Source organism: Perna viridis, chromosome 3 (assembly GCF_037379345.1).
Source record: "Perna viridis isolate PV_CMFRI_1.1 ecotype Kerala chromosome 3, ASM3737934v1, whole genome shotgun sequence".
NCBI lineage: Eukaryota > Metazoa > Mollusca > Bivalvia > Mytilida > Mytilidae > Perna > Perna viridis.
The window spans coordinates 58,334,623-58,345,182 of record NC_142447.1 but is presented as its reverse complement, the minus strand read 5'-3'; the positions used below and the strand labels follow the sequence as shown (position 1 = coordinate 58,345,182).

The window sequence follows — 10,560 nt, the reverse complement described above, 5'->3', positions numbered from 1 at the left end:
CGGTTTTGTTGTGCATCGTAAGTACGTTCATCATTGTGTTCAGTTCATTTTTTATTCGTTTAAGTGGTCATCAATATCGGCAAAACACCCTAAGCGTGAACGATGGAACAGTAAAAAAAGAATGGCCAGAAAGTCATGATTAATACATTTGAAAACTCAATCGGAAAACATAGGAGTTCTTTAAAACAAAACCCAAATCGTAAACAGATGTTCCCAAGCTACCTACAAACCTCCAAGTTGTGTAAGAAATTATTGGGAATACGTTTTTTCAGTTGGTCATATCACACTTTTACTAAATAATAGGCCTGAACTGCTTAAAGAATAATCAAGGGGACCAAGGTTATAGCGGTTATCAAAAGACTGTAATCCAGGGACAAAGACCAGACATGGAAAACAGACAAACTAAACAAAGGACATGAAGTAACTAAAATCATACATACAATTAACAAAAACAAATGAGCAACTCGGACTCAACTAAATACTCGGAGCTTGGACCAGGTGCACCGGTAGTATAAGCGCCCTCTGCTTTTCTGGAAACACCCGCCGAATTGCTCATAAAAAGTCAAGTCCGGGGTAGACGAACGAGGAAAGGGAAACTATAACCCGTTGAATATTTCAGTTTTCATGGCGAAGATAGATACACCGTAACGATCTACGATGATGACGACCAGAGATCTTCTGTAGTGATGACTTCAATCTTGTAGCAACATAACTCTGTTCCAGAAGCCTATTTGTTAGAATTCTAGCGCGATACAAAAAGTCTGCGTAGTTTCAGCAAGCTCTGGTATAACGTACGAGTTTTTATAGGAACACTCCACACGCAGGTGCTGTAGGGATGTTGCCACAGATGAAAGGAAACTTGACAATTCTGAATGAAAAGTCATCACGTTTATCTTAAAGTTTAGTCAATATTTTTCTTTACCATCGATGCCTAAGTGTAGGTCAAGATATGAGGATATAATTTGATTTTCTTTCCGGATATAAACCACAGAAAACCCCCAAAATCTTTCGCAACACAGTGTTAACCAATTAAACTCACGATATGGGTGACGCCGACGATCAGCTGAATTTTCCTATACCTGGTGTAATTGCCGTTTTCGTCTAAGAAAATATACTCAATATTTTGCACACATATATGGTATTTGTAATAAATGATCATGACGACAAAGGGATTTCGTAATGTCCTTAGCTATTATTTGTTCATGAAAATTATTTATGTACTAAAGTAAGTGATACACTTTTATATAATTATCACAGTGCCAAATTTTATTTAAATGTAGATGAAATGTACCCCCTCCCACTCCCGCAGTACCCTCTCTCTCGTAAAGTAGTGTTCGGTAAAGAGGTTATTTTAATGGCGAAGTTTTGTCGTTTCAATATCTTAGTCGAGAGTTTTTTCATGAAAATGATGCCTGTACTTAGTTTTAAAAGTAAGTGAAACCTTATATAGTGATCATGCACAGTAGCAGGTTAAAATATGGATGAAATGTATGGACCAACGCAGTACCCTCACTTCGTGTTGAAAAGCGTTAGTCTGAATAATGCTTATGTAAGTTAAAGGGGTTTAAAAAAAGACTTCTATATTTTTATGATTGCGTGTCAATACGACCAAAAATTTGCATCGCAAATATGATAGTTCTAACATCGTTGGGAATTTTTCAGACCTTTATATATTACATATATTTTAGTACTATATCATCTAATATTTCGTGTACCCTCAGACACCTGCTTATTAGAATATTCCAATTTTACGCGTTCAGTTGTTGAGTTTATTTTCTCCGCATCAACATAGAATGAGTCTAAAACAATTTATCATTTCTTACAATCTAATCGATAGTTTTGTGTGTTTCATTTATTTTTATTTCATCAAAAAAGAATACTTTAAAGATTAAATTAATAAAAAAAAATACTTCAACGAACAGTTTAATTGCAGTTTAGATTGTTAATCATTGTAAGTCATTGATCACCTATATGTCAGACTATCCCAATATTGCACGGAAAATTAGTGTCACCATTGCCTGAGAAGAAGAAGATGTGGCAGAAAAATTATGCAAGTTATTTTATTATTCAAAATGTGTTTAGTTTCACTAGAAATTGAAGTTTTAGGTCTTTCAATGTATATGGCTGTACAGAGCAAGGGGTTAGTATTGTTATTACCAGGATTAAATTCTATCTAATATACACATGCACTAACAAGCAGGCATTTTTTAACAAGCATTCATAAAATGCCAAATATTCTTTACATATTGGTGCTACATGTGTACAAAATATTAGAAGCAGTTGAGTGGCCCAGATTCGCACGTCTTAATTCATACCAGCATTTGAAGAGTATTATTGTACATGTATCTACAAAAAGAGCTCTGAACATTTTATCTATACCTGTAGCTACAGCATGTACTACAAGTATTATGCATGGTTTTCAAGATAAAAGTCGAAGAATCCTGTCTTAGTTCACACTACACACAATTACTTGAAAACTCTTCTACCAATTTTAATAAAATTTGATTAATTGTGTTTAATTCGACCTAGCAAAATTTGCTATCACATAATGATTGTAAACTTTTCTCTGTTGTCAATGCATGTTCATAGACACTTAGTTTCGTGTGATAATTAAATGTTATATAAGTATTAGTTGAGTGCTCAAGTTTTCAACCCCAAACGGAAGGTTGGTGTAGATTTTGGGAGATATGACCTCAACCATTAGAGCCAAAGGCAAGCATTTCATAGAATCATTTATATACATGTAACTCAAATAAAGGCAAATGAATGTCTCTGATACTGCTCTACAATTTTCTATACTACTTAGGTTAGACTGGTTTTGAACCTCTAAGGAATGGTGAGCTAACAAAAAAGGCCAGAAACAAGCATTTTCTTGAAGTACCAGGTACAAGTAAATTGATCTTTTTAAACGAGTCCCGCGGAGGGAACGACAAAACATTTGCCTCGCAAATTTGACAGTTCTAACATCGTTGGGAATTTTTCAGACCTTTCTATACGTTTATATATCTTCCCTGCATCAATTTGATCCGATGGAGCAGTGTAGCGAATAGAGTCGTCACATTCAGAGACGTTTGTATAATATTGATTTGTTGTGACATGCATCATTAATTTGATCCTCTATCCTACATAATAACATCTAAATGAACTGTCCCGTACTACCATACATCCTGTACTAAGTTAAAGCCCTAGACAATTCCTACGAGGAGGAATGACCCGGCCAGCGAAAGCTATATTATTATATAGCCTAGTTGGCCGAATGGTCAAGGGCGCTGGACTTTGTGCAAGCCGGTGTTGCCATAGATGTCACAGCGGTACGAGTTTTAGTCCCGCGGAGGGAACGACAAGTTCTAATATCGTTGGGAATTTTTCAGACCTATATATATATATATATATATATATATATAATCAGACAGATTAAACAATAATAAAACCTTGGGCTGTGAACTATAACGTTTAAATCAACATATTGAACATATGAGTAGACGAAAGAGATATTTATTTCATATTTCCTTTTCGAGTGCAATTATCCGGATCACATACCCAGGCATTAACATAAGTCAGGACTGCGAAAAGTAAGTAACTGTCGAAAAATATTTTAGTAATTCATAAAAATGTTTCGACTGCTAAATATAAGTTATATGATTATTCCGAAGCCGTTGCACCTGCCATTCGAATATTAACATCGGATTCATTTTTTGTAAAGGCCTCAAATTTCATATATTGTTAAGATTTAGTTGTTGAATTTGTTAATTCTAGACAAGTAAACAATCAAAAGATATCATAAAAAATGACCTTTTTATATTGCAAATAGAATTAAACACAAAGTATCGATAATGAGACATGATTTCTGTTTTTTAATATCAAGGTTTTCTCTGCAATTGAAACCGGGTAAAAGCGTGATTATAGACCGTCAATAACGTTGTATTGATACAAATTAATGTTTTCAATGTAATGCAATAATAAGTGGGTTTCTAATATTTGGTGTAATGCGGAAGTTCCACACGGCAGGTGTAAATTCGTACCATCATTTTTTTTATCCTTATTTTTATTTTCGAAACTGGTGGTTTCGTCGACAGAATTTTGGAGACGTCATTGGCATTATGCACATGTAACAATGCAAAAGCGATAAGACAAAAACAGAAATTGTTGCACATTTTAGAGTGTGATGAAAGAAAATAACAAAATTACTAAAAATAACTAATAAATTTCCAAGCAGTGAGCAAAAGGAATATTAAAAAGCAAAGTCCGTATAACAAATGGCAATATCTTGGTAAAAACCAGAAAGTTGGAAACCATTGCAATGGTCCTGACTAGGTACAGACATTTCAAAATGAGAAATAGGTCATACCAGGTTTTATAGCACGCTAAATCTCCCACTTCCATTACAGTTAATTATTTCCTGTATATTTCAACACAAATGGGCAGCATAAAAATGCCACCTGTCAAACTCAGTAAATATGATAGCATTATATTAATTGGTAGAGGTAGACAATTGCATCTTCAGTTCTACAACAAGTCACTTTTAATGCACAAAGATTTAGATTTGCTTATATTAACTAAGTAGTTGTACTCCATTTTTTAATACCTAACCATAATAATGGAAATCAATACAGCTGTACCTCATTTGTACAAATCTTACAGATGTGTTCACAGCCAACTGACTACCGGCCTATATATCATATGAAGTTGTGGAAAACTAAAAGCCTGAATATGAATAAGGGTAACAGATGTAGTTATGTTCGGAGTTGTACAATATTACCAAATGGAAGCATTATAGTCGTAGATGAGAACAACAGTAGGATCGTTGTCTGGAGTCAAGACAAGACATATCCTTATGATTTACTACTTTCAAACAAACCATTTGACGTTGAACACATTGGATCTAATAAAGTAGCAGTTTCATACGGCATTGCAAAATATATTGAAATTTTAGACATAGAAACAAGTGTTGTGGATAAAACACTAAAATTAAAAGGTTTTTGTTCCGGCCTGACACACATAGCTGACAGGTTGTACGTTCTTGTCTTTGGTCATGGAATCAAAATCGTCAATCTTTTTACACTTTCCGTTTTGAATGAAATTCCATTAAACGCCAAAAAGACTTTCTCAATAACATCGTGCAAGGACTTCCTTTATTGTTTAGACCTTGGTAACGATGCGATATTTTGTATTGACGTGAATGGTGTTTTGATCTGGAATTTCAAATCTCCTGCCTTGCATGAGTGTCAGGCGCTAACGGCTGACGTCCAGGGAAATATTTTTGTTGCAGCGCCGCATACAAATCAGATACTGTCGATATCAGCTGATGGTAGAGACATAAAGAAATTATTGGACTATAAAAATGGAATCATGCTGCCTTCTGCAATTTACTATGACAAAACTGAAAAACGTCTCTTGGTTTGCGATAGGGATAGTTGTAAAGCAACTTTATACAATTTTATGTGAACAATACATTTTTGTTATAGAAGAGGCTTTTAACACGATGACAATATATTTCAAAAATTATAAAGATATTTGTAAATAAACCCTATTCAGCTTCCATTTCTTGATTATTTTGTCTGCAATCATTTTATAATTTAGGAAAGCTAAATATATTTTTGATAACTGTTGGTACTATCATAATGTACAATTCACAGGTGCAAAGCAATCTTTCAATAGAGAGTGAACCTCGATTGATCACATTTTTGTTTGTGAATCTTGCTTGAACGATGCATTATCTATACCATTTATATAAAATGCCTTTAATTGTTCTTTCTCGTCTCTTTCTTCTTCGGGCCAGTGATGCTTAATCATTATAATGTATACTACACTGGCTAGTACAGATCCTACTAGTGGTCCCACTATAGGTACCCAGAACCAATTGTAGTTTCTGTAGCTACAAGTATAAGAAAGATATTGTTTGATAAATTATCCACTAAAAAACTATAACTAGAAAAATCTAATTTGAGAAAGTATACAAGCGATTTAGATTACACTTTTACTGGGAAAACAAATTTTAATAGCTAATGGATTATATGCATCAGTTAGATGAGAATGTCCTTGAGCCACTAATTGAGTCGTGTACTGTACAAAGCTAAATAAACAATGCATATAATTTAAGTCGCTGTTCAGTTATGAACATATTTGCACATGGTCATATATCGTGTCTTTGCAGTTTGTTACGCTGTGGACAAAGTATATTTACATTTCATTTTGGTACATTTTTTTAATATACCTTAAAGGTTCTAATCCCCAGCCAGCTATAACTGTGAACAAACGTGGTCCGAAATCTCTGGCACAATTAATGGCATAGCCACAGTTGAAGGCAAATGCAGTACCTATTGCTGTAACTATAAGACCCATTGCAAAGGGTAAAAGACCTTTATCTGGGTGCATATTCCTTTTATCAGCTATAGCAAGAATACAACCTACTAACAAGAACGTCCCAAATACCTAAAAATAGAAACATTGCTAATGCTACTTACAATCACTATTGGTTTGATCATTTCAAATAGATTTAAAGATGATTTAGTTCCGTATGAAAATGAAAAGGTGATAAAAAAAAAACCGATATTGAAATAGTTTTGGAATGAGTAAACAGCAACTTATGAAGTTCTTGGGAAATAGTAAGGGGGTCTTTTTTTCAATGACAGCCGCAGCAAGAAAATCCTGTTGGTTCTCGTTTTTTCTCCACTTACTTGATCGAAAAAGGCATTTGTTGTAGAAACAAACTCCTGTGGGAAGGTGGAAAATATTCCAGCAGTAGATTTGTTACCATATGTTGATCTCACGCCTCCGTCGAAATGGGTTATTGCATCTAAGTAAATATAAACGGAAGTTTAGAGTAATAAATACTGACTTAAGGAGAAAACACTGTAATATCAGAAAAAATTACCAGGTGTATTTTTGTTATACCTGTGGGGGAATAGTTACGTTGCATTTGATATAGGAACTATAATATATGTAAATATTATGTTTCCCCTTTCTTCTGCTGTTGAATATCTGAAGAGGCATGGTATTATATACTTAATTGTACCAACAAAAAGCAGATGTTCTGTCTGTCAAACAGCAGCTTCTAACAAAATTCAATCATTACTCGTCCCTGATAATTCTATAGAAATAAAACAGGCAATTACCGTGGTAAATGCCAAATTGGACAGCTGCTGCGACAAAAGCCCCTGTTATCTGAGACAAGACATAAAATGGATATTTCCACCATGGTGTTCCTCCTATAATACAGAAGCCTAGAGTCACTGCTGGATTAAAATGTCCTCCTGTGAAAAGAAATATAACGTTAAAAATAAGTTTATCATGCTGACTGAAAAAAATCATCGACGGATAAACATTGTTGAATTATTATTTTTACCAATGAACAATGTTTTAATGATAGTTTCCCAACTCACTCCCTCTAAGAGTAATCAAGGGAACCAAGGTTTTAGCGGTAATCAAAAGAATGTAATCCAAGGACAAAGACCAGACATGGAAAACAGACATACACAACAAAGAACATAAAGTAACTAAAATCATACATACAAAGTAACAAAAGCAAATGAGCAACTCGGACACAACTAAAACCTGGAAGCATGGACCAGGTGCACCGGTAGGGTAAGCGTCCTCTGCTTTTCTACAAACACCCGCCGAGTTACTCCGGGGTAGACAAACGAGGAAAGGGAAACTATAACCCGTTGAATATATCAGTTTTCATGGTGCAGATGGATACACGAGGTGCTGAAGGATTGTTTCCACAAAATATAAATATGTATTACAAAAAAAGTTAATGGATTTTTAAAATTACACGCTGTTCAGTGTTCCGCACTTGTCAGTCAATATAATTCGTGCGGAGCCAGTTATATACATACATATTATTATTTAATCCGTTATTGTTACTTATTCCTGTCTAGATTCGTGTGTTGGTCATCTCTGTGAAAATGGAAGGATATGATTGAAATTTCAATTCTACTGTACACATACATCCCGTACGTTGTTTGGAGGATGTACTTCATTGTCCTATATCTTAGTTTTATTTTGACATTTATAGTTGTTAATTAAATGTACTTTTCTTGAATAATGTTCACATCAGATTGTTCAAGAAAACGTTAACTTTAATATCGCAATGAAAAGTTTTTTTCACGCTTCCAAATATAGATATTCATAAAAACTAAAACCCTTGTCAAGTCTTTTCTTTATGATTTTATTACTTTACTTCAAGATTGGCCTACTATTCGGATGATATATGTAATACCTGAGACACCACCACTGAAGTAAATACCAAAAGTTAATCCTAGTCCACCAGCAATGTTTACAGATAGAAAATTACCCATTAGTCCATTACTGAGAGTCAGTTGAGCTCCTGATCCAATGGCAAAAGTCTGAAACGATTTGTTTCAAAATGTGGAACATTTAATTTGAATAAATACACGTTTGATAGAATTGCAACACTTTTCATTTCTCATAAAATCTTAAACTCGACTTAAATCCTTGATTCTGCTTATATTCGAGCTATAAAGTTAATAATCATTTACAGTGAAGACAAATATAATTCTTCTAGAAACAAAACAAATATATGTCGAATTGTAAAACAAATGTATTAAACAACCAGTATGTAAAGTCCACAACAAGAGATTAAAGGAAGCAAATCTTTTTGTTACACTATTTCAATATCAGTATACTTTAAGGATAATACTTGATAAAGGTAAGCAATGGATTAACAGGAAATTTGTTTTGTTTGCTTTGTTTTGTTTTGCTTTGTTTTGTTTGTTTGTTTGTTTGTTTGTTTGTTTGTTTTTTTTTTCCAAACATGATATGATACTATTGACAGCCAATGTATGCACTTTTGATAAAGTTTAAGATTAAGAATTAGAATATAAATAGGACAAGGCTATTTTTTCGATGTTATTTCATATAAAGTAGAGTGATACTACTGGCCTAAATTTTTCGGTAACCACAACCAAAAGAAAGTTACAAGAGGTTATACATTCTGTTATCTAACGGCTAATATATGATGATATCTATTACGACACCATAAATTAAAGTGATCACTGGAATTATTTATACACTAGTCTTTAAGTCTATTAGCTGTCTTGAATTTATATTCTTGTATTAAAGGTTTTGAAGGAGAACGTAAATTACGACCTAAAGTTGGCCCCTTCATATAGAAAAGAAAAAAATGATTTGTGGGAGTTCATAGTGCTAATGCTTTAGTTTTGTGTGTGGCGTCTTGTTTCCCTTATCTTCAGTATTTTGTGTGACGTCTTGTTTTCCTTATCTTCAGTTTTTTGTGTGACGTCTTGTTTCCCTTATCTTCAGTTTTTATGTGTTAAGTATTTTATCCGGTTCGGTACATTGTGTATGTAGATTGTCTCTGTTTCATGTGTTCACATTGGCCGTATTTTTTTTAATTTTGAAATATTTGAACCATCCCACTGTTAACGCTTCGGTATTTATTTGCCGATATTTATCATGTTTCGATATTGTACAAAATGTACTTTACAAATACCCTACATAAAATGAAACTAATTATATTGTGTATAATATACCTCTAACGCACATTAAATGTTAGAAAATTGTGTTTGATACATTGTTGAAACTTTAAAATACTTAAATACAATAATTTGTATTTATGGGTTTCATTTGAATTAGTTATAAGCAAATAGAAAATTTGTTTGTTTTATTAGTCTTGTATGAAACATATGGATAATTCTTTTTGCAATCTTACAATTTATTCTTGAGAGTACTGACAATGCTGTGAATGCAATGTAATAAAAAATGATTTCATGTATTGCAAGTAAATTTTCACAAATTTTTCTTGCTTTTTGTAACTTTACCACTTAAATAGAATTCACTTTCAAAAATATTTTTTTTTAAAAAAGGATATATTTGAGATTTACTACACCGAATAATAAAGTAAATGCTAATGAAACATTTTCCCGTATAACAATAAAATATAGCGTAAACCTTTTCCCAGATAAATTATCAATTAATTGTTTTTTAAATTTGTGTCGTAAATAACAAATAAGGGAGTACCATAAAAAGAGTAAGTTACCCCTACTTCGTAAACGAACGAACAAACAAATCTAGAAAAGAATTACTTACGACTAAGATGAAAGTTCCTATAAATTCTGCCAGAATTTCGCGACCAAGTTTGCTTTTCAGTTTACATGATACCATTTTGATATGTTTACAATAAGACGTAAGATGTGTAGAAATGACAGTCTGGGTGTCTAATGACCTTCTACGGTCTTATCAATTAGAGTCGTTTAAAGAAAGGTATATTTTCACCTGTATGTACGTCAACTGCAACAGAGACATATATCCCCTGGGTAATATATTGCAATTTATATTCATTCACTGAACAGATCCAGTGTCTGATTCATTGCGTTTGTCTCCTGTTTGTACAATATATTTGATTGCACATAAATTATGCTAGATTATTCAATATTTCAATTATTTTATAATGATGATAAATTTGAAAAGAAAATCTACAATTGATAAACTTATTGACTTTTTTTATAATTCATTTATTTTAATTTATCTGTTATATTATTACTACATATATTTTCCATACGTAACTAACTTGTATTG

General features: G+C 32.9%; 1 protein-coding gene and 1 long non-coding RNA gene across 2 annotated transcripts; one reads left to right on the top strand and one right to left on the bottom strand.

Moving 5' to 3' along the window:
* The first annotated feature begins 2,812 nt into the window (after window positions 1-2,812).
* Window positions 2,813-5,750, top strand: LOC148623096 (uncharacterized). The gene is made up of 2 exons (XR_015920769.1): window positions 2,813-3,572; window positions 4,642-5,750. It is a non-coding gene; the product is annotated as an uncharacterized LOC148623096 (long non-coding RNA).
* Window positions 5,677-10,195, bottom strand: LOC148623095 (aquaporin-10-like). The gene is made up of 6 exons (XM_088573619.1): window positions 10,072-10,195; window positions 8,222-8,348; window positions 7,116-7,253; window positions 6,678-6,796; window positions 6,215-6,432; window positions 5,677-5,875 (listed from the first exon to the last, which is right to left on the bottom strand). Exons 1-6 carry the CDS (start codon window positions 10,144-10,146, stop codon window positions 5,677-5,679), a joined length of 876 nt encoding a protein of 291 aa, XP_088429745.1. The 5' UTR covers window positions 10,147-10,195.
* Between the last annotated feature and the right edge of the window lie 365 nt (window positions 10,196-10,560).

Excerpts from the sequence above, each read along its gene's own strand:
- LOC148623095 (XM_088573619.1), bottom strand. The coding sequence starts at position 10,146 with ATGGTATCATGTAAACTGAAAAGCAAACTTGGTCGCGAAATTCTGGCA. Across the intron at positions 6,797-7,115 it reads CCAATTTGGCATTTACCACG|ATGCAATAACCCATTTCGAC; the intron begins GTAATTGCCTGT and ends ATATTTACTTAG. Across the intron at positions 6,433-6,677 it reads CAAATGCCTTTTTCGATCAA|GTATTTGGGACGTTCTTGTT; the intron begins GTAAGTGGAGAA and ends TTCTATTTTTAG.